We start from the raw sequence: 23,808 nt of genomic DNA on the forward strand, positions 1-23,808 counted from the left end.
TAATGCAAGCTTTTGGATCAAACCTTGGCGGAAATGGTGAAGATTTGAGAGAGAAATCGTGTGATTTGTGTTTCGAGCAAATGAAACAATCCCTCTGACTCATCGCGTTTTTACGCAAAAAAACCAATTTGGGGAATAGACGCAGCAGGCGATGCGCCTCTTCTAAGAGACGCAGCTCTTGCTGCGCCTCTTCCTTGTGTTCCCTCCATACGGATTTTCAAAAATTCGTTATGAATTCGTTATTTGTGGGCCCATCTTTGGTGCGCCTCTTCCCCAATGCTTTTCTTATTCTTTTGGTTCGTTTGACGATTTTCTTTCGTTCCGGCCCGCATTTCCAAGCCCGCAGCAGATTGTCGCACGATCATTTATTCCTTCACAAGAATTCGGCACACATTCATTATGTCTCCAGCGAGAGTAAGCGGATATACTTTCCCTCTCATGACAAGAAGAATAACCCCTAATCATGTCTCCAGCGAGAGTAAGCGGACGTACTGTCCCTCTCAAGACGTGAGGATTGACATCTACCTAAGCAGATTCCCCTCAGCAGTTCCCGCCTGTGTCCTGCTACTCGCAATTATTTCTCGAAGATTACCCAAGCAGTTTTCTCTCAGCAGTTCCCGCCCGTGTCCTGCTACTCGCAATATTTCGTGTTTCCCCGCGGAGTTCGACAAGGTGTCGTTCTCCAGAAGTTCCCAAACCTATAGAGTTCCTATACCCAAGCCTTGGTTACCCCTTTAAGTTGAACTTACTTTAGGCCTCCTTCCCGTCAATGCTTTCCTTTAGGGCCCCACACCCTAGCACCAATCCTTACTTATCTTTTAGGTCTTACCCTTAGCTCCTACGCACCCCCGGAAGCATCTCGAGAAAGAAGTCTCAAGTATGTTCTCTTCTTATAGCTGGCGAGCCTCCTTACGTAGTCTAATGGACTTTAAACGACCCTCCCCGATAGTCGACAGACTCTAAAATGTTCCCGACGGCAGGTCCTTGGTTCAGACCCCTTGAACCGCCTCGCGTCGCCATAGTCGCCAGGTTGTAATCTTCGATTGACCTGATGGCTATACTTTGACTTTCGCCTTGTCCAAGCCTCAGTCAAAGTGGGGGCTCTGTAGACACCTCGTTTCTGCACCTCCGGCAAACCACCCGGTGATGATTAGGCCGCATGTTTGGTACGCGGAACGATTTGTGACAATTCGTAAGATTATCGTCAAGTGGTTGCTCAAATATTAATGTCTACCTCTTAGTTGTCATCTACATCCCGATACGGTCGTTTTGACAGTAATTAGAGTACATTCGGAGTCCGGGCCTAAAATCGTCTCCATTTTCTGATAACCGTTAAATTATGAGTCAGAATGTTCTGGAATGTTCCGGATATTTCTATTCCATATTTCATAAATTTTATCTTTAAGTAAACAATTTCCCGTAATATTCACATAAGATATTAAGGAAAACCGAATTATTTCCGTCCTACCATAACTCAAACACGGAAATCTTTCTTCCGCAGGAGGAAACCCCTTGGGAACAGACGCAGCAGGCGCTGCGCCTCTTCCAAGAGACGCAGTGGCTGCTGCGCCTCTTCCCAGGTCCTTTTCTGCATGTTTCACGTATCTTTTTCATATCTTTCCGAGATTCACTTCCAAAGAGTCTCCGAAACCCTAATTCCGTCGTGTGATTAGTATAAATAGGAGCCTTCGCTCCTCATATTTCTCACGCGAGTGTCCGCCCTTCTCTTCTCCCTTTGCATTCTAGACTTTGTTCTTACTTTTTGGCGTCTACGTGCTTGAACTTTCGACCACGTAAGCTCGGATCCTTCTGAGTACCAGCCTCCCCGTTGCATGACCGACCAATTTGACCAACTACACAATCAATCAACTTAATTAATTAATCGTTTTCCTCTTACGAGGGCACTTTCTTTGCATTCGCGTCGAGCATCACTAATCGATAACTTGGTCCTTCTCGTTTCGTCAACATGTAAGTCTGAGGGTGTATAATCCTTATTTATTTATTGTATTTACCTTTTGTAATCATCAATTGTAAGGTTTACGTCGAAAATACCATTAAAACCGATTTCTAAAACCATGCTTTAAAACCTCTTTTTACGGATTTCCAGTAGATAACTGATACTGTCGTTTCGTACCAAAAATAAATACCTAAGTACTACTAACAGAAGTCAGCGGTAAGTAGGGTCGATCTCCACAGGGAGGCGGTGTACTATCTATTTGTCTATTTATCTGTCTAATGTCACGATGGGGGTTGAATTGAATTTAACTAAACTACTAAGGCCAAAGGCAAGAGAAAAAGGATAAAGGGAATTAGCAATAAGAGAAAGGGAGTATGCTAGGAGTCGGTCCACCGTGGCAGCTATCAGATCTTATACTATCGGGAATACTAAAGCGATTAGACTATTGATAAGAAGAGCTATGGTCGTCACCTTTCGGTCCTTAAACCGCCCTAGAGCGTAAACAGCTTAACTTTCGCCCTCACTGCAATACCCTATTGTAATTAAGCAAGCCTTCCCTTCCAATCTTTCGATCTAGGTCGGGGTTAACTAGATTTATGGTCTCCTTCATGCATTCATTCGACCGGATAACAATTAAATTGCCTAATACAATTCCTATCGCAAGACTAATCTATTCAAGTCAATTATAACACATTGCTACCACGGCTTCCCTAATCCTAACATAATAGGGGGAATTAGCTACGCATAATTAAGGGGGAAACAAGAAATAAAGGGAGAACGATAATCATAAGCATGAATTAAAAAGGGAAAGAAAGAAATACTGAATTAGATCCGGAAGAAAGTAACAGTAGCAAAGTAACAGTAACAATGTATGTGGGATGATAAAAGAGGAGAAGCCCCCTGGATAAAAAGCATAACATAACTGACGACCTAACTCCTATTTATAAGAAATTAGGAGTTTTTCTAAATCTAATGACGGAAAATAACTAAAAAGTCCAGCCCGTCAGCAAAATCCACTCGATCGAGTAACTAAATCACTCGATCGAGCAAAGGCATAAAAGGAACTGGTCGATCGAAAGGAAAAATAGTCGATCGAGTACTTATTCATCCTAAAACCACTCGATCGAGAAGAAGTGGCTCTCGATCGAGCAAATGGGCTCTCGATCGAATAGAAATAGTTCTCGATCGAGCACTTCTCAGCGCGTAATTCCTGCTTCGCGCACTGAACTTCAAACGGCTGCCATTTCTTCGTTACTTGGACAAATAAGGCGTGGTTGGTGGCGTTGGAAAGCTAAGAGGATAAGCTTTCACCTCCAACTAGAATCACCTTAATAACTGTTGTAGAACTCGAGATATGGCTCTTACAAGCAGGAACTAGCAAATTGAAGCACTCTCTTGGCTCGCCTAACTTCCTTACTCCAATGCGCATCTCAAAATAGCACTTTCCAAGCTCCGAATTATCTCTTCCTCCAAATGCATGCTAAACGGACGGTAAATAGCTTGATTTCACTACTTTCGGATCCATACCTGCAAATAAGACATAATAACCCAAAGTAGCATATTCGGGGCATTTCGTAGCAATAAACCACGATAAAGGCATAGAAATACGTGCATAAAATAGGCTAAAAAGACTATATAAAAGGCACGTATCAAATCTCCCCAAACCAAACCTTTACTCGTCCCCGAGTAAACTAAAATGCAACTAAAGGAACGGAAAAAGATAACTCAGAGCTAGCTACAAATGCCCACTTAAGCCAATTTAATGCAAGCAAACTAACACTTATAGCAGACAGTCAAATGCAAACGAGTTATAGGATGTTTATAAATAAAGCTGAACCGTCGACCTTGCAAGACCTTTAATAATGGACTCTCACGGGTCACTCTTTCTCTCATGAAGCAAAGGGCAAGCATATATATGTAAGAGAGGAAGAAAAATAGTCGCTCACCTAGACTATGACCTACATAGCATGCATGCAACTAATATGATAGACAATTCTAGCTACCAAACGTACATTCCAACCAAACGAGGTCCTGTCACAGCCGAGGGCTTACAAAAATATGGTAAAGTGAGGCAATGGGTAAGAAAAGGCAAAACATTTATGGGAATGTGGAGGTATAGGTGACCACGCTAGTACCTAAACAAAACCATATGAAACATATCCATTTCCAACTCAATTATGAATCTAAGCACATGCCCTTCAATTGGCACAAAATCTCACCAAACCAAACTGAACATACTCCTCAAATGATATAAGATAGAACATAGGAGCAGAAACCGTCTCAAACAACATCTATTTTTTTTTCTTCTTTTTCGAATTTTCTATTTCTTCACATTTTTCATTTTTTTCCGATTCTTTTTTTTTCTTCAACATCTTTTTTTTCATCTCACGTCTTATTTTTCTTTTTCATTTCTTTTTTTTTCTCATCCTCCTTCTCTTCATAAATTACCAACTCCGAATCAATAGATACAAGCCAAACTTGATACAATAGACAATATACCGCAGATACAATCTAAACTAGCTTGACAAGACAGGCTAAATTTGGATGTAGCTAAGGGTCAACTGGCAAATTTGGCTAATGTGGAGTTTATGGGTAAAAATGAAAGAAAGGGAAATGTAAGCACCTCCCTGCATGTGACACCAACCACTAACCCGAATGTATGCAGGCAAAAAGCAATTGAATTTCATATACGTGCAAATTGATGAAAATGTTATGCAAGGAGTAACTACTCACAATCCTACATGAAACTGGTCATAAATGACACCAGCTTATAAGGCTCTAAATCTTAGAAATTATAAGTAGGTTGCCAAAATTTCAGGTCAAGTCTATTCGTTCAGCGAAATTAAACATTAACTCGTAGATTATGCAAAAGACAAAGCTAAAAGATAACAGTTTAATGCAAGGCTTAAGCAAAAAGACAATCGCAGTGCAATATCATCATTGAAATCTACCGTTCCGACTTAACCTATATGATAAAATAAACGTGAAATTTTTTTGAATTTTAACAATTTTTTTTCAATTTTTTATGAGATTTTTGATTTTTATGAAAATAAACAACAATGCATACTGAAATTTAACGTGATAACAGAAATGCAATAAAACAAGATGCAGACACAGATATGGATGCATAACCTCCCCAAACCAAACCGTACAATGCCCCCATTGTACCAAAACATGGAAAGGAAATGCAAACTGAAAGGAGAAAGAGAGTAAATGCGGAAAGACTCACAAAATGCGCGAATAAAGAGACCTCCCCAAACCGACCATGAAATGGGAGGTTGCTAAGGGCCCGGAAAACCGTCTCAGGAAGCTAATCCAAGTCAATAGCACTCGATCAAGAGGAATAGTAGCTGATCGAGTGAACTGGGCATTCAAAAACTGCTCGATCGAAAGGTAACTAGGTCGATCGAGTGGTTCTCCTTTTGCGGTGGTCGATCGAGTAGAGGAATTGCTCGATCGAATGGATTTGGCAACAAAAGTGCTCGATCGAGTACAACAAGTACTCGATCGAGTGATCCTCGCGTATTCTGCAAAATGCAATGAAAAAAGCCCGAATCGACAAAAACAAGCATACCGAGATAGTCATGGTATAAAACCATTTATTACAACTGAAATTAAATAAAAGCAAAATAAAATCGCTAGGGTTGCCTCCGGGTAGCGCTAGCTTCGGTCAGTCCCAGCTCGACCTTCTTTTTCTTCGAGCCTCTCTAATTAGTCACAATCAAAAAGCATTTCAAAGCGCGCACAACTTTGTCAAAAAGCTGCGCATGTGCTACACAAAAGAGTAAGTAGCACCAAAGTGGAACAGAGAAGTAGGAAATAAAAATGTTTAACTTTTTAAGCCGCACATATTTCCTATGTGAGCTCCTAAATTTATCCACAAAATAAAGGAGCGGCGGAGCAATTGACGATAATATAGGGCTCCAATTCAGATAAACAATTTTATAATGATAAGGATGGTGAAAATTCGTTAAGTTGTAAGACCTACTAGGAAGGGGCAAAGCATTAGAATGCAAAGCATAAGTCATACGAGGCAATTTACTATTTAAACAAATAATAATTAAATTATTGTTCACTACCTTAGGTTGATCGCTCTCAATGACGGAATCGTAGATAAAAGAATTTATTACCTCATCCGCGCTAGGAGTGATTACCGACTCAGCTACCTCTTTGTCACCCTCCTTAGTGGAATTCAGCCCGTAAATCGCAGCCTCAAGTGCATCCAACTCGGCTTTGAATAGGGAAGATTCACCGTATCCATTATCGTCATCGAAATCGTCATCAAAATCAAACCCAAATGACGAACCAAAGCTCCCAATGGCCAAACTACTCGATCGAGTAGAATCTTCATTCGATCGAGCAGTTTCCTCCTGATTTTCACTCGATCGAGTAGAATGTTCACTCGATCGAGCACTTTCTCCTGGAAAATCACTCGATCGACCAATAATTGTCACTCGATCGAGTGATTCCTCCCGTCTGTTGAAATCCTCGTGTGGGGCGGTGAAATATGATAGAAACTCGTCATCCGAGTCATAGAGGTCATGCTCCGCATTGGGTAACACGGTTTTCTCAGGGGAGAAACCACTCTCAAAGAACGTATACCTCTTCTTCTTCCATCTCACTGCTAATCGAGCAATTTTAGACTCACTCAATGATTTGAGCATCCGCACGTCTATCACTCTCTTGCCTCACTCGATCATAATTCTGCACTTGAGATGCAAGTATCTCCATTAAAGACCTCACTCCGCAACCTCTTCTTCTTGTATCTCACTGCTAAGCGAGCAATGTAAGTTTCGAGCTTTTCAAGTCGCGAAGAAGTGTGTCTATCATGATCTTGCCTCTCTCGGTCACGATCTTGCAATTGAGATGCAAGTATCTGCAGTAAGGATTTCAGCTCCGCAATCTCTTCTTCTTGTATATCAGGAGGATCTTGTTGCGGTGGCCATTGATAGGGTGGATGTGGCGGCACAACTACAGCTGCATTGTGCTCAGCAGAACCACATCTCCGAAGTAGATCACTTGTTGTTCCATATAATGGGACATCGGTGATGGGTCAAAGGTACTCAAGCCTTCCCTTTGACGGTCTTTCACCTAGAACTGTCTAGGTAGTACCTGTAAGGCCTATCAAAACAGCACTCAAGGAAAAAGATCAGAACGGCCTCAAGGGAAAAATCCCCTGAGGCTAAAAACAGATAAAATTTAAACAAATAAATAAATAGATTGCCTCCCCGGCAACGGCGCCAAAATTTGATACGTCGTTTAGTATCAAAAATAAATACCTAAGTACTACTAACAGAAGTCAGCGGTAAGTAGGGTCGATCTCCACAGGGAGGCGGTGTACTATCTATTTGTCTATTTATCTGTCTAATGTCACGATGGGGGTTGAATTGAATTTAACTAAACTACTAAGGCCAAAGGCAAGAGAAAAAGGATAAAGGGAATTAGCAATAAGAGAAAGGGAGTATGCTAGGAGTCGGTCCACCGTGGCAGCTATCAGATCTTATACTATCGAGAATACTAAAGCGATTAGACTATTGATAAGAAGAGCTATGGTCGTCACCTTTCGGTCCTTAAACCGCCCTAGAGCGTAAATGACTTAACTTTCGCCCTCACCGCAATACCCTATTGTAATTAAGCAAGCCTTCCCTTCCAATCTTTCGATCTAGGTCGGGGTTAACTAGATTTATGGTCTCCTGCATGCATTCATTCGACCGGATAACAATTAAATTGCCTAATACAATTCCTATCGCAAGACTAATCTATTCAAGTCAATTATAACACATTGCTACCACGGCTTCCCTAATCCTAACATACTAGGGGGAATTAGTTACGCATAATTAAGGGGGAAACAAGAAATAAAGGGAGAACAATAATCATAAGCATGAATTAAAAAGGGAAAGAAAGGGGAAAGAAAGAAATACTAAATTAGATCCGGAAGAAAGTAACAGTAGCAAAGTAACAGTAACAATGTATGTGGGATGATAAAAGAGGAGAAGCCCCCCGGATAAAAAGCATAACATAACTGACGACCTAACTCCTATTTATAAGAAATTAGGAGTTTTTCTAAACCTAATGACGGAAAATAACTAAAAAGCCCAGCCCGTCAGCAAAATCCACTCGATCGAGTAACTAAATCACTCGATCGAGCAAAGGCATAAAAGGAACTGGTCGATCGAAAGGAAAAATAGTCGATCGAGTACTTATTCATCCTAAAACCACTCGATCGAGAAGAAGTGGCTCTCGATCGAGCAAATGGGCTCTCGATCGAATAGAAATAGTTCTCGATCGAGCACTTCTCAGCGCGTAATTCCTGCTTCGCGCACTGAACTTCAAACGACTGCCATTTCTTCGTTACTTGGACAAATAAGGCGTGGTTGGTGGCGTTGGAAAGCTAAGAGGATAAGCTTTCACCTCCAACTGGAATCACCTTAATAACTGTTGTAGAACTCGAGATATGGCTCTTACAAGCAGGAACTAGCAAATTGAAGCACTCTCTTGGCTCGCCTAACTTCCTTACTCCAATGCGCATCTCAAAATAGCACTTTCCAAGCTCCGAATTATCTCTTCCTCCAAATGCATGCTAAACAGACGGTAAATAGCTTGATTTCACTACTTTCGGATCCATACCTGCAAATAAGACATAATAACCCAAAGTAGCATATTCGGGGCATTTCGTAGCAATAAACCACGATAAAGCCATAGAAATACGTGCATAAAATAGGCTAAAAAGACTATATAAAATGCACGTATCAATAACCGTCGAGAAAGGACGCAGCAACTGCTGCGCCTCTTCGAAGGAGCGCAGTTCCTGCTGCGCCTCTTCGTGAGGCTGCCGCAGTTCCTGTTTCCTTTCTTCTTCGTTCGTCCTCTGTAAATTCGTTCGTTATTCTCTTATTTGTTTCGTTTGTTCTTTAATTCTTCATCATGATAGTATAATATTTCACATGTATATTATTATTCACCATTAATATGTTTTAATCATCACAAATCCGACTTAAATCCCAAGTAATCCAATATTTGCGGGTTTTCGTCATTAAATTCAATTCCGGGTTGTAGAGATTCAATTCGTCAATATTGGGTTTCTGGAATTCGCCTTTGATATAGTTTTCATCTGTCTTTTGTCGTATTCATCATGTATTCGTCATTAATCCATCGTGTCTAAGTTAGTTAATTGAATTAATTTGTTTGACTCATTAATATTTTTCACTTCTATCATTAATCCATCCTATATTAATCCATCATAATTCCGTCTCATTCATGTTTTACTGTTTTCATGACCCATTCATATGTTAAATAACATGCTAATCACTTTCATCCGAGTAAATATCATCAATCGATCATTAAATTCACCAATTAACATTAACGGCTTGCAATTACGGCTTCACATGCCAATCGAGCCAAGGAAGACGACGTGATGTTCGCTGCGCCTATTCAAGGGACGCAGCGGCTACATTGCGCTGTTCGGCCGAGTTCGTCCCTGAACTCCGTTTCTGCCTTGACCTAATTTAAATTAGTTTACGTATAACTAACTATTATTCGTATTATCACCTTCTGTTCTGTTCGTTATTTCATTCTTTTATTCTTTTTCTCAAATTATCCGTTTCAAAGGTATTTTCGACATAAATCGCCTAATCCGTTGTAATTATTGTATTTTTCATTATTGTAATTCATAATTATCATATTTCTTTATTGCTTGTATGTTTTCACATGTAAATGAGTATTAAAATCCTACTTCGACCCAATTGTATGCTAATTACGTGTCAACCGACTTAGTATTAATTCTCACATGTTAGGATTAAAACTTGGATGTTGCATTGCATGCATATAGCCGACGATATATCAAGTATGAATAACTTCCCTAATCATTAGTAGAGGCCGCTATCGAGGCGGGCGGGATTAGGTGTTCGATCAAAAGAGCTTCCTAATACGTACCTTCACCCCTTACTCCAGATATCTGTGAACACCCGTGTTCATTGGCATCCACGAGAGTCATTCTAGACATAGAATGCTAAGGGTAACGATTGCTTAGTGTTCATGTCTTTACTTTGTGTCTTGACATGACACGAGGTATTCGAATGGTTCCAATTTCCCATAAAAATTGGTGGCGACTCCATACAAAAATGCAAACGCTTGTTCCTCTTTTCCAACCCAAGCGCCCCCGTGGGCGGCCCGCTGTCCACAGTCATAAAAAAAAATTATGAAATAATTACATACAATCGGAATAAATGAAATTAATTGCAAATAATCGGAATGAATTACAAATCGGAATAAATGAAATAAATTACATATAATCGGAATGAATTACATAATTAATAATAAAATTACATAATTCCGAGAATAAATTACATTTAATTACGGGAATGAATTACATATAATGGGAATATATTACAGAAATTAATGAAATTAATTATTACAAACAATGCGAATAAATTAAATAACTTAAATAATTTTTAAAACTAGATAGTACGATGTTGTTGAGCGCTTAGTGAGAGATCTATATGCCGAATATGTTGAAACTCTTACTGATGTTAATCCGCCTGTAACTGGAAATGAACATTCACCCGGTAGTTGTGGTTTTAACGCATCCTATTTACGTGGAGAATGTTCATTTCCAGTTAGATCATTGATCTACATTAAACATGTAGATCACTGATATAGAACTATTAGATAATTACAATAGAAATGTAAAAATAAAATATTCATCAAAAAAACATTCATACCATGCTAAATACAAACTCGTGCAATTTTACACAGGTTTAAAACTAGTATATATACATGCTACGGCTAGTCGGCTACATCTCATAAGAATAACCCGTTTGTCAAGTCTATAACGACCCGAGGTCCCAGAACAGAAAATGAAAACGTCAAATTTTGGTTTGTTCTTGATTATTGAAGCATCGCCTTAATATGTAATGTGAGCAAAACGTTGGTGAAGCATCCTTCTTTCCTGTTAACAAAACCACAAGTTTCCCATCAATCAATTACTTTATGTTCCTTCATTCCTTTTAAATTTCTGATAAATTACAGGTACCATCCATCATCTTTAACCTTATACATATAATTTACTAGTATTTGTTTCATGATATAATGTTTAATTCATAAAAATTGGTAAAAATGAAATGCATTATATTTCCCTTAATTATATGCTCATTTTCTTTGTGGGTTTTTGTTAATACTAGAATTTCTGACCCTAATCGCAAGAACTCCAACATACAGCTAATCCTCCGTGCCCAATCATTTGCTTACTTTGGTTAAAATATTTTCTCACGAAGAATATAAAAGGGTAAATAAATGAATGAGACTCAAGGAATAATTTTTTTTTTCTTTTTTAGTATTTTAGTTTGGTCCTGAAATGATTGTTCTTTGTTTATAATTCGTTGGAGCATAGATTGGCAATTCAGCCTTTAAATAACATGTATTTGGGGAAGACGTTTTAATTATTTGATCAAAATTTGTATTGAGTTGTAAAGAAGGTAATTTTTTCGTATTTGAAGGTGTTAGCAAGAGTTTCTGGACATATTTGGAGCTTGAAGTTAGATTTTTAAGGATTTCGGGATAATCCGATGGTTAAGGGCGATATATGTATGAAAAGGGTATGGGAAGTTTCAAGGATTCTCCTTTGGAGGATCTCTAATGGTTAAATAAAACCAAGGTTATCTTATTCGTAGTAGTTGTTACGAATTTATAATACGCCTACACAATCATAAAACATCATAGTATGAATACACAATTCGCTTTCTGGTAACCCAGAAAGAAACAGGCATGGGCAAATTTGTTGGAACTTGAGGGAGAGATTTGATGCCCTTCATCTTTTATCATCCATTTACATCTTTCGTTTCTGCTGTGTTATTTTCCAGATAGAAGCGAAATTTTGAGTACCGTGTTGTTTGTGGTTGATAGATGATGTACAAAATGCATTAAATAAGTTGCCTTGTATAGCCGTATTTGTGCAATCTTTGTCACTTTTTTATTTTCTTATTTTTTTTTTATCACGGTATAAGATACGGAGTACTAGGTTTTTCTCAGATGTTTTTTGTCATCCTTTTGCAGTAACATCTTTATTCCAAGGAGTGGCTGTTCTATTGGAGATTTGCTAAGTTTGATATGTTGTAAAGGTTTCGCCATAAACTGACGTTTAGATGGCCAAGAAACAGCATATTGCTATATATACCACTGCTAGTGTGCCGTGGTTGACAGGTACTGCTGTGAATCCGCTGTTCCGTGCTTGTTATCTTGCTAAAGACGGGGAACGAAAAGTTACTTTAGTAATTCCTTGGTTGTCTTTAAAAGATCAAGAGCTTGTATACCCTGACAACATAAATTTCAAGTCAGCGCTAGAGCACGAGGCATATGTGCGCAAATGGCTTGAAGATAGGACTAGATTCATTTCTCGATTTGAGATAAAATTCTATCCTGGAAGGGTAATTACTTCTTATTTAACTAACAGTGTTGGCATATTAAGTAGCTATCCTGCTATCTATCTACTGTGTGATACTCTCCCTTTGAATTTTGGATTATTGAACTTGACGTATATTTAAAGCACCTGAAGCTATTGAGGATATCAAGCCTCCTGAATTTGACTAATAAACATATCGTGGATTTTTAATTTAGCTTTGTACATTTCAAAACGAAGATCTTACTTCATTTCCCAGGCTCTTTAACTCAGGAATGATGATTGATATTTTGCCTTTGTTTGTCTATTTCCTGGAGTGATTTTGGATCTTAAATTTCATAAACCCCTACAAATTATTGGTCTAGTTTGTTTAAATTTTGATGTAAATCATGAATGGTCTAAAGAAGTGGGCAGGAGGTCGATGTATAATCTTCTGCTGTTCCGCGATAAATAGGAATTTGCGGTTTGCCTATTAAAAGATGGATGAGCTTCATGGATTCTTGATTCTTCCCTTTAGGATTTTGTATACCATTCTTGGACATCATTATCACAGTCCTACTCCATGGTTCTTTTATATATCTTGAATAATTTTGTGCCACAGTTGTGCTTTGTTTAATTCCGATTGTTACATGTACTGCAGTTTTCCATCGACAAAAGAAGCATTCTTCCTGTTGGTGATATTACAGATATTATACCTGATGACGATGCGGATATTGCCGTCCTAGAAGAGCCTGAGCATCTAACGTGGTATCATCATGGAAAAAGATGGAAAGAGAAATTCAGGATGGTGATTGGGATTGTCCACACCAATTATCTGGAATATGTTCGACGAGAGAGGAATGCTGCCGGAGCCTTTATTCTGAAGCACTTAAACAGTTGGGTCGTCAGTATCTACTGTCACAAGGTACTCTTTACAAAATGGCCCAACTTCCGTCAATACTCTTAACCTACAAGTCTAATCAGAAAATGGCTTTCTCCTTGCTTTAATAGTTACTTACATGTTACATACGTGCATGTCTTTTGTGCGGCACAATTGTTATTTGTACGTAGTATTTTTCATTTTGGTGTGATGGGAGCCACTAAGCCATCCCTCAATGAGTTTACGAGCTAGCTTAGCTGACATTTGCATGTCTCAACGACTGTTCTTGTTTGTAACTTTGTATTAAGGAATGGATTTAGGCATCTATTCAGTCTGTGTTTTCATAGTACACCTTATACTTATGCCTTTTGAATATGTTTTATTTTCTTATTATGACAGGTTATACGATTGTCTGCAGCCACTCAAGATCTTCCTAGGTCCATAATATGCAATGTACATGGAGTCAACCCCAAATTTCTCGGGATTGGCAAGAAAAAGAAAGAAGAACTCGAACAAGGGAAACCTGCCTTTAGTAAAGGGGCCTACTACATAGGTAAAATGGTTTGGAGTAAAGGATACAGAGAACTTCTTAAACTCTTGAAAAAACATCAGAAGAAGCTAGCTGGTCTAGAAGTTGATCTCTATGGTACTGGAGAGGACTCTAATGAAGTCACAGAAGCTGCAAAAAAGCTTGAACTACCTGTTAGAGTTCATCCTGGACGTGACCATGCCGATTCTTTATTCCATGAGTAAGCTCTGGCCTTGTTTTAAATTACTGTATGGCTTTCTGATTTATGTTTTAGGCACTAACAGTGAATGAAGCGCATTGTGTCTGAATGTTTAAACACCTCTCTATATAAAGCATGTCAAATAATAGAATCTTGAGAAACTATTTTATGAGACCGTCTTACCGTAACTCCGTAAGGTTATGGTCTGGCCTACAAGTTTTCAAGATGAAAGTGAGGTTTCAATATTCTTTTTCTGAAAAATGGTTTGTTGGTTAGTAATTAGTTACATCAAAATTATTCTAAAAGGTCCTGTTCAAGTAAGGTCGTTATTCTAAAAGATCAAAATTACCGTCTTACACTCGCGCTTTCATCGCATACCCATAGGTGATGGGTCTAGCAAAGACCTTATGCTGTGACTGGCACATACAAGTTTATGTGTGTGTCATACTCTAGAAACTGATATGTTGTAATTTGTAAAAGAGATGACTAATTTATAGCGTGCTATGTCAATCTGGTTTATGTGGGGATTTTGGTACTGGCAAGTTTCGAACCTAGGTCATAAGTACCATATATGATTTACGAGCTAAACTAGCTTACATGCTTGTTCTAGTACTTGTTTGGATTCCTACATTGACCCTTTCTTACTATGGCGTTTCTTTCAGTTACAAAGTGTTCCTCAATCCAAGCACCACAGATGTAGTCTGCACTACAACAGCCGAAGCATTAGCCATGGGAAAGATTGTTGTCTGTGCAAATCATCCATCCAACGAATTCTTCAAGCAATTCCGCAATTGTCGCACATACAACAATAGTAACGAGTTTGTTTCAGTAACTTGCAAAGCACTGACTGAGGAACCCTCATCATTGACCGAGTCACAGATGCACGAGTTATCTTGGGAAGCAGCAACTGAACGGTTTCTGAAAGCCGCGGAGTTATATCAAGGGACTATTATAGTTAAACCCTCAAAACTACCCTCTAAAAAGTTTGCCTCCCTGAGCTCTTTTAATATGGAAAGGAAATGGGAAGATGCTTCTGCGTATTTACATAATGCAGTAGCAGGTACGGAACTGGCTCGTAGGGTATTTGGGGCTATCCCGGGAAGCCTACATCCTGATGAAGAGCTATGTCGAGGGCTAGCGTCATCTTCTCGTTAAAGGAGATGATCTCAGATATCATTTTCTTTTTTCTTGTGAAATATTAATTAATTCTAACTGTATATATGAATGCTTGTGTTGTATAGCCTAAAACTGATTTACTTGTGTATATATTTGGAGTTTTGGACTAATTCTCTTTGTTGCAAGAACTCTGATCTTGATTTATATTTAAATTCTACATACAAACTATATCGAGGGAATGAGCACAGGGGTGATCATAGTGAAATCATGGATTTATCAAGAATCTGACTCGAGAAAGCACAAATTCTCGTTTTTTAATGATGGAAAACGCTCACTATCGTATAGATGGTCTTGTAATAATTTATTACAAGACCATCTACACGACTACACGTTAGTGTTAATTTATTACGAAACTTTCTTTATTCAGACTTATACACTTCTATAAAGACCGTCTTAAAAGAGACTATACCTTGAATTGTGTCATTTTCTTACACGATATAATCATTGGATTCCCCCATCCAAATTTCAAGTCCTTCCAACATAATGAACATGAAATAAAACACTAGCTTTCAACAATGCAAGAAGATAAATGATCTAAAATACAAGATGATCTAAAGAAATGTTGAAATAAGAGTGATAAAACTAAATCAAAGTCCAAGGCTAATGAAGCGAGTTCCAGGATGCCAAAAATGATGATTGCGCCAATCTTTGCCATGAACGCATGCTCGGAAAAGAAGACTCTTTCCATCCATCAAGCTCCTCAGTTGGAATATATGTCAATAGAGTCTCTGTATTTGAACATACACATTCATACATTAGCTTTATTGCTTAATCATGCATATGTACCAGTTCAAGCTAGCATCGAAATCAGTAAATCAGAGTCGAGACATGTTAGGAGCATCTATTGGCATTAATTTTCATTAACATTGTTGTATCCAAAGAAAGTTAAGTTAGAAGTCTGATAGGATGGTTTTGGAGTGGCACTAGACACGTACTCCACATTTGCGGTATATGTATAGTAACTACCTCTGGGGTGAAAGTGAGGCCGACTTTAATTTCACCCTTGAACTCTTCATCCTTGACAACATTATAGGAAGTAGGTTGCAGGCTTCCTTTCTCAAAAACAGCAGCTAATGGGATTCTGCATAAAGAGAATGTGAGACGTAATTTGATGGAATAAATCAAAATGACTTGTTAAACACGAAGTATCAGTAGAGGACAGTTGCTGAATGGAATTCTGACTCCAACCAACTTACTTAGCCTCTCCAACGAAATCATCGGCAGTGAAAGTATCCTTGTCCATGATTTTGAGGTGGAGTTCAGGAACATCTCCAGAGATTCTAAACACAAAGGTCTCGTTCCATTCAGGTGTTGTTCCGCCATCTGCACATCTCACCAGTTTGGCACGCACATTCAGAGTTCATTAATTATCCACGACAACATAGACACCTCATTTTAGGCCAAAAACATGAAATTTTCTAGATAATCCAATGATTGATTACCCAGACTTATACTGGCAACCGTGCGTGTCTGAATAACTTAAATGATACTTCTCAATTCTTGATTATTGACCATTATGTATTAGCCGTGTTACTTTATTTGTTACTTGGAGACATTACTTTGGTCGCGTCTTTTATATTGAATCGACACAGCAAGACACCTAACTGGCAGTCCGTACCTGTGTTAACACTAGTCTTTTGTTCCTGAGAGCGGTAAGTGAGGATGACATACGGATCCATTCTAGCTGCAATTTGCAAATTTAACAACAATCTTTTACTAAATTTGAATTCAACTATACCATCTAAATCAACTTAGAAAGAGCAAGTTTTCTGAACAATATAATGTGCAGAAATTCATCAAGGATTCATGGGATACAACCAAACATTGTACTTTCAAAAAAAAAAAAAAAAAACAAAGTGATTGGAATTTATGCAAAAAGTCAATGATCATCAAACTTTTCCTACATTTTGACATTTTAATTTGTGAAGGAAAACTTTTCCGTTTAGTGGCTTCATTAGTAAGCTAGATAGGTTGAAAGAAAGCTACTGTAAGCAATTCATCAATCAATAATGAACAAAAACGAAACCCTACCAACATCACCCTAATAAATGGAAATGTCCATAAGAGTTAAGACTACTGTAAGTTGTCCTACATGTTACAAACGATCTTATTTGAAAACTCGTGTCTGTAAGGCATTCACATTGATCAAGTACAAATATATATGGCACAATCATATTATCATTGGGAGTTCTATTAATTTCAAGAAATAATGCATCCAAATCTAACGTACAAACTTTATAAAAAGTATAGTAGCCATATATATACATGTATAAACCCTCAAATTCGACAAATAAATAAATAAACGAAAAAAAAAAAAGAGATAGAAAAATTACAGAGAAAATCACAATTGTCAAGGCCTTTAGCGTTGACAAGAAAAACTTCAAGCCTACCCAAAGGCATTTTTTCGATCCAACAGTCGAGAATTAACGAAAATGATTATTTGATCAAATTAAACACCCTTTTCTGAGACGATAATTATATGTGTGTATGAAATTTTTGTAATAAAAAAAAAAGGAGACTATTTTCTCTTCTTACATTTGTCAAAAATTGGAAGAGAAAAAAAGAGAGATAGAATGTTGAATGTCAAACACGTTAATGATACGTTGGCGCGGACAAGTTTTGTGTATGCACATTCTTATCCCAAGTTGTCAATTTGATCATATTTAATTATTATTTGAGCTACTTTTATGTTGATCATTAGGTGATGGTTAGATGGAACAATCAACAAGTCATGTATAAACGATGTCATTTTGCATATGTAATACTCTCTCAGTGTCTCGTCATTTGTTAGACTTGGCAAAACGGGTCACTCGGATCGGATACGGGTCGGTCAGTTTGGGTCGGGTCATTTTGGGTCTATCACACATTTCGGGTCGGGTCACTTTCGGGTTTTGGGTCAATTTCGGGTGACCTATTGTCGGCCTGTCGGGTCATTTTTGGGTATGAGTCATTTTGAGTCGGGTTGCTTTTAAGTTAATAGCTAAGCACAAGTTAGTATTATTTTGATTAAGAAATACTCCGTACTATTTTGCAAATTTAATTATTTATTTTGATATATATATAATATTAATATATCTTAGTACTAGTCGTTTTGGGTCATTTCAAGTCATTTGAGATCAGGTCAATTATGAGTCGGGTCACATCGGGTCGATGGTCAGACAATGTTCGGGTCTGGGTCGGGTCGGGTCAATTCGGGTTTCGGGTCGTATTCGAGGTCAAGCAACTTGGGCCATTTTCGGTCGGGTCCGACCCATTTTGCCAGTGTCTATAATTGTTATCTATTTATTTTAGTACAAAGACCAAGAAAATGAAAAAAAGAAGAGAAAAATATTGATAAGAGTTCTCTCACAAGTCCACTTGCTCATATCACAAATCCACTCGTCAAACTTTACCGAAAATAGAAATAGATGACAATATACACCCCAATACGGAAATAAATGACAATTAACTAAGACGGGGGAGTACTATAAAGTAATATAATTAACTTACTTTTGGCTTCGATTAAAATATTGAAAAAAATCGGGAGGGGTTAAAAATTAATGTTGTTTTTTTTTCCAGTTAATGGTTCGAACATGATTAATATAAAATACTTTTTCATGTAAAATCAGCTTAAAGTTTAATTAAACATCATATAGAATTCCCTCAAAAAAAAATATCATATAAAATTCAATGCTATGTCAAATTAAGCACAAGCAATATGTGAAAGGTTTTTAATCGATTTAAGAGCCTTAGAAACCGGTGAAAGGTTCAAACAAGTCGGCAATTAGGAGTCGCCACCAAATGATTGTGGAAATTTGACAACCCTTCGAATCAACTTTATGCTATGTCAAATTAAGCACAAAGCAAAATGTGACACATATACACTAAAGATAAAATTCGTTCCCCTTTAGCATTCTAAGTCTAGATTGACTCTTGTAATGCCAATGAACACACAGATGTTCACGGATATATGAGGAAGGGTGGGGGTATATTGGGATATGCATTGATCGATTATATGATTGCAATGTAGTATCCATTATATTAATCCTAACATGTGACATTACACTACGTCGACGGATTTAGACAAGCAAATTAATGAATCAAAGTAGAAATTTACATTAATTACACGTGAATGGAAAACCAATAAGAAAACAAATAAACCAAAACAAAGACGAATTACGAATGTACATCGCATAAATATCAAAATAAGATTTGAAAGAAAAAAAATTAGAAAAGAAATAGTACTATGATCAGGTGACATATAATAATATTCGATTAATACAACCTAAAACAAACTACGTCCGGACAAAAAAAGAGACTGAGGCGAAACTTTTTGCCTAAAAAAGGCGCAACAAGTTATACATCCTCATAAAGAGGCGTGATAACCAATGCGTTTTTATAGGTGAGTTCGAGCGTGGTAGTCATGCTTAGCCGATAGTTACGTTGATTATTTATAAAATCATTTTCGTTTACATATTAAATTAGAAAACAGAAGGTCTAAAAGATAAACGAAAGTAATCCTATGGTGGTTTGTATGTGCAGGTGCTTGTATGCCGATATGTCGTTGCAGTAGAAGATGTTGATGCAGTTGTAATCCTTTGCTCGTGTTTTTGTCATAGCCTCTCGATTCACAATATAAGAGATCATAATGGTAAAGTTGTTTTGTTGGGAGCAAAAAAGTGTGGATCTAATAGTGTTTTTTTTTATTGTGGAAGCTCTCGCTTTAAGAAAATGCATTTTAGACTAAATATTTAGGAATCTCAAAGCTTATTGTGGAGGTGATAATTTATATGTTATTAATTCAATTCGTAGTACATGACAAATTCCTTGGGAAACTTCTATTATTACCAAGGATGTGAAATTAGACCTTCATTGTTTCGATGAAGTCATAATTAAGGCTCTGTTTGGCAAAACTAATTAAAGATAAATGAAACCACGAAAAGGTAGTAAAACGAAAAGCTAATCGAAACCCGAAAAGGTAAATCGATAAGGTAGCCGAAAATTAGGAGTTTGATAAAGTAATCGATTATATAAAAGCGTGTTTGCAAATTAGCCGAAAAAGGTAGGCTGATTTTGGTAAAATGACGTAAAAGGATATAAAAATTATTTAATATTATAGAATAAAATGGTACAAAATGGAAAATAAGTCATTTCGAGTTTGATTTCTCAAATGCTGGCGGAGAGATTTCATTCAGTGACCTTATTTCACCAAATAAGTTACTTGTCAAACACTTGCAAAAAAATCGAATAGTATTTGAAATTTTGGTCAAATAATTCTACTTTGGTCAAAATAACACCAAGTGTCGTCGGTCAAACGGAACCTAAATATATGTTATCCAAGTCAACAACTTTTGAGGTGATTTGAAAGTGGCGCTTTTAACTTATCTCACTCATTCAAAAGAATGGGATAGATTGATCCTACATTAAACGATCAATCTAGCTTATTAACTTTTTTAAAAAAAAAAAAAAAAAAAAGACATCTACAACATCACCCACTAAAGCAGTAAAGCCCTCGTTTTTACGCATGGAGTAGTTCAATATCGGGAGGACTTTTGCAACAATATGAATACAATTAGAGAGAAGCACGTCATGACAGAACCGGCTTTTAAATATAGATGGTGCCTTTTGAAGTAAACTTATGGGTCATTGCTTCATTGGTACAAATTAAACTTTTTTTTTTTTTTTTTTTTTTTGACAATTCCATACTAAGAGATTGAGATTCCTATATTATATACAAAGACCAATATAGAAGACGCCGTAAACTTCTGCTGAATCTTCCTTAGCTTCCACAGACTCGTCATTCTTCTACTAATGCGGTTAATTTCTTCTTGGTGGAATTCAGGAATCTTAACTAATTTTTCTAATTTTTTACGAATTTGGTTTAAAACGGATATATCCATCATAAACTTAAAACAGGTTAGGTGAAATACGATAGACAAAACGAATAATTTAAAAACTAGTAACAAAAAAAATCGCCTTATTTATACAAGTGGTAGTCTTATCTGCACTGTTTAAATTGAATATGTCTAATTTGGGGAATCTAGCTACTAAAAACTTTTCGGATGAGTTTGATAGTGACATGGATTACCATGGTACTGTCCTTTAGTAAAAATTAAATATTTTGTAAAATAAGCGGAAATATATTATCCACACTTTTCTTTTCTTTTTATAGTTGGCCATGACAATTTTTCGAATTTGTGATGATAGGATAGTGATAGTAGTGATGCGTAATTGCGTATGGCTTGGTTCAATAGTGGTCGAATGGTAGTGTTGTTTGTAAAGGGGGATGTGGTAAGTTATGGTGCGATCATTAGTGGTTGTACTGATAGTGGTGGATCGAGGGGTTGCCTGGTTGGTAACCGTATTTTTTATGTAGGAGTAAAAATAGACTTAAATAAAAAAATAAAAACTTTATCATCATATTTTATCGTATGGCATGGTAAAAAATGGCACAAATATATCCACCCGAGAGGAGGGGGTAATAATATGCGAAAATTTTTAGTTAAATTAAAGTTTGAATTATTATGAAAAGATGGCCAAATAATCAATTATTCCTATTAAATAACTATATTGAATCATTAAACATTCGCTTTTTTAATTTACGAATACGAATATATTCATAAAATGATAATATTCACAAGTCAATTTTATACTATTCCGACTTCTAGAATGACTCCAATGATTATAAATGGTCAACCAACCACAAAGTTACAACAAAATTAAAAATAAGAAGCACGAAGCGTAATATCGTACACGAAATCAAGTAGACGTCGAACCTTCGTCATTCCTTCATATTTCTATTTTCCACGTTGGAAAAATCAAATACGGCGTAACAACCAATATCCATAAAACAATCTATACTTTCTACAACCTATTATTTCCATGAACCTAACGCTGTAACGCATGCAAGAAAATTATACTCAAGAGAAACAACATGTCTCTTTCTCCTTTCCTTCTATTCACTTTCCTTTTTTCAAATTTGTCGCCCTTACAAAAATGTGTATATATATATATATATATATATATACCCAATTGGTACAATAACTAACATCAATCAATCGATACTATTTTATTAAAGTCGAAGGGTCGATAAAACAGAAAAAAGATGTATTCGTTTTTTTTAGAAATTAAAATTAGATATGTTGAAGATATGACTGTAGGTAAGAAACTCATTCGAAAAAATGTGTTTGTCGTGAGTTTCTCTGAGAAGATGGTCGAAACCGAGGAGGTTAGTACGAGGCTTTGTGAAGACGGTGATCATTGTACTAACCCTACATGGAATGAAAAGCTAACGACCACGGTACCAACCCATACAAGATTTCTCCTTTTGGACGTTCGTTGAGGATGAAGTCGAAGGAGAAATCCATTCAGTGGCTGGGTTCGATTTCTGACTTTATAGGTGATTATACACTCCAAACTATTTGCATTTCTTGAGTTATAGAATGAGGGATTTAGAAGGTGAGCCAAATGGAATTATTAACTTTTGTGTAAATGTTAAAGGGAGATTGGATCAACAACAATATGGTCAAAACTATAAAACTAGTGAAATTGAAGGGTATGGTGGTAACTATAGACAAAGTTGTGTACCAAAACCATACAATGGAACACCATATACAGATGGTAATAATACAACAAAATTTAACAATAATAATGTTGTAGTTGGAGTACCCGTGGCTGCTGGGTGGTGCAATACATGGCAAAATTAGCACGCATTTACAAAGTTGTCAAGTTATTCATATACATGTATCCAATCTTTCATTCTCTTGAAATTTGTATATACTTTTCATAGATGGAGTAGAAATCTTGTGTTTTAGTGTTGTAACATATTGCTTACCCTTCCTTGTTTGTATGTATCATCTCTTAATGTCAAAATTTACATGAATTTGCCGAAACAATAGTCCTATTTTAGTAGAGCCCTTAAGTAGAGGAATTAAACTACCACCTCCATTATTCATTTTTTTTATTAGCAATAAGCGAGTAAATCCCGGAGAGCTACAGCGAGTAGAGTCCCAAAAAGAAACAAAGAAAACATTAAAACACAATACAATGTATCCTTTCCAAAATAAAGATCTTGCGTTCTAGATTCAAGCATCAAGTCTCGGAGTCCTCCTTTGCATAAATCTTTTTTCCTTCCACGATCTCAATGATTTCAATTTGTTTAACTCTTCCTTCAATGTATAAGGTAAATTTTCATTCCATGATTTGCACCACAAACCAATTCTCAAAAGCAATTTGTCCCTCATATATGGCCAATAGGGTATCTTGTTCTCAAAAATAGCTTCATTTCTCACTTCCCATAATATCGCCACGATAGCAATAAAAATGATTCCAAAGTCGCTTTCAAAACCAACAAAGTGAGAGTCATTCCATACCAAAAAAGCGTCATCAATCTCCAAGGAACAAATCCATGTCATCCCCAAACATCACGAAGTATCAGTCCATATTTCAAAAATGCCCATACTAGTACTTCAATCTTTTATCGTAGCCTTTATTCGTAATAGTACTTTATTAAAATCACCAAATATTAGAGCAGGACCAATAAGAGAATTTCTAAAACATAGCAGCTCCTCCAGGACCTTCTTCCTCCCTTCATTAATTACAACATGGACAATACACAAGTATCACCCTCTCTATCAACTGTCTTTATTTCCAAGAAGTTAACATTGTCATTTCTCCACCACCCTCTTACGTTTCATTCAAGAGATAGTGTTTGATT

The 23,808-nt window shown here is 37.0% G+C and overlaps 2 protein-coding genes across 3 annotated transcripts; one reads left to right on the forward strand and one right to left on the reverse strand.

Annotated features, from left to right (window-relative positions):
* The first annotated feature begins 10,772 nt into the window (after positions 1 to 10,772).
* LOC141639893 (digalactosyldiacylglycerol synthase 2, chloroplastic-like) lies at positions 10,773 to 15,254 on the forward strand. 2 transcript variants are annotated; one of them, XM_074448875.1, is made up of 5 exons: positions 10,773 to 10,984; positions 12,008 to 12,378; positions 12,991 to 13,254; positions 13,609 to 13,958; positions 14,600 to 15,254. In XM_074448875.1, the coding sequence occupies exons 2-5, from the start codon at positions 12,097 to 12,099 to the stop codon at positions 15,090 to 15,092; spliced, it is 1,389 nt and encodes a 462-aa protein (XP_074304976.1). In that variant the 5' UTR covers positions 10,773 to 10,984; positions 12,008 to 12,096; the 3' UTR covers positions 15,093 to 15,254. The 2 variants fall into 2 exon arrangements, with proteins under 2 accessions (XP_074304976.1, XP_074304977.1); XM_074448876.1 differs by lacking the exon at positions 10,773 to 10,984 and adding an exon at positions 11,014 to 11,240.
* Positions 15,255 to 15,490: 236 nt separating this feature from the next.
* LOC141639894 (elicitor-responsive protein 3-like) lies at positions 15,491 to 17,774 on the reverse strand. The gene is made up of 5 exons (XM_074448877.1): positions 17,447 to 17,774; positions 16,732 to 16,797; positions 16,310 to 16,436; positions 16,080 to 16,194; positions 15,491 to 15,841 (listed from the first exon to the last, which is right to left on the reverse strand). The coding sequence occupies exons 1-5, from the start codon at positions 17,511 to 17,513 to the stop codon at positions 15,830 to 15,832; spliced, it is 387 nt and encodes a 128-aa protein (XP_074304978.1). The 5' UTR covers positions 17,514 to 17,774; the 3' UTR covers positions 15,491 to 15,829.
* Between the last annotated feature and the right edge of the window lie 6,034 nt (positions 17,775 to 23,808).

Source organism: Silene latifolia, unplaced genomic scaffold (assembly GCF_048544455.1).
Source record: "Silene latifolia isolate original U9 population unplaced genomic scaffold, ASM4854445v1 scaffold_582, whole genome shotgun sequence".
Classification (NCBI taxonomy): Eukaryota; Viridiplantae; Streptophyta; class Magnoliopsida; order Caryophyllales; family Caryophyllaceae; genus Silene; species Silene latifolia.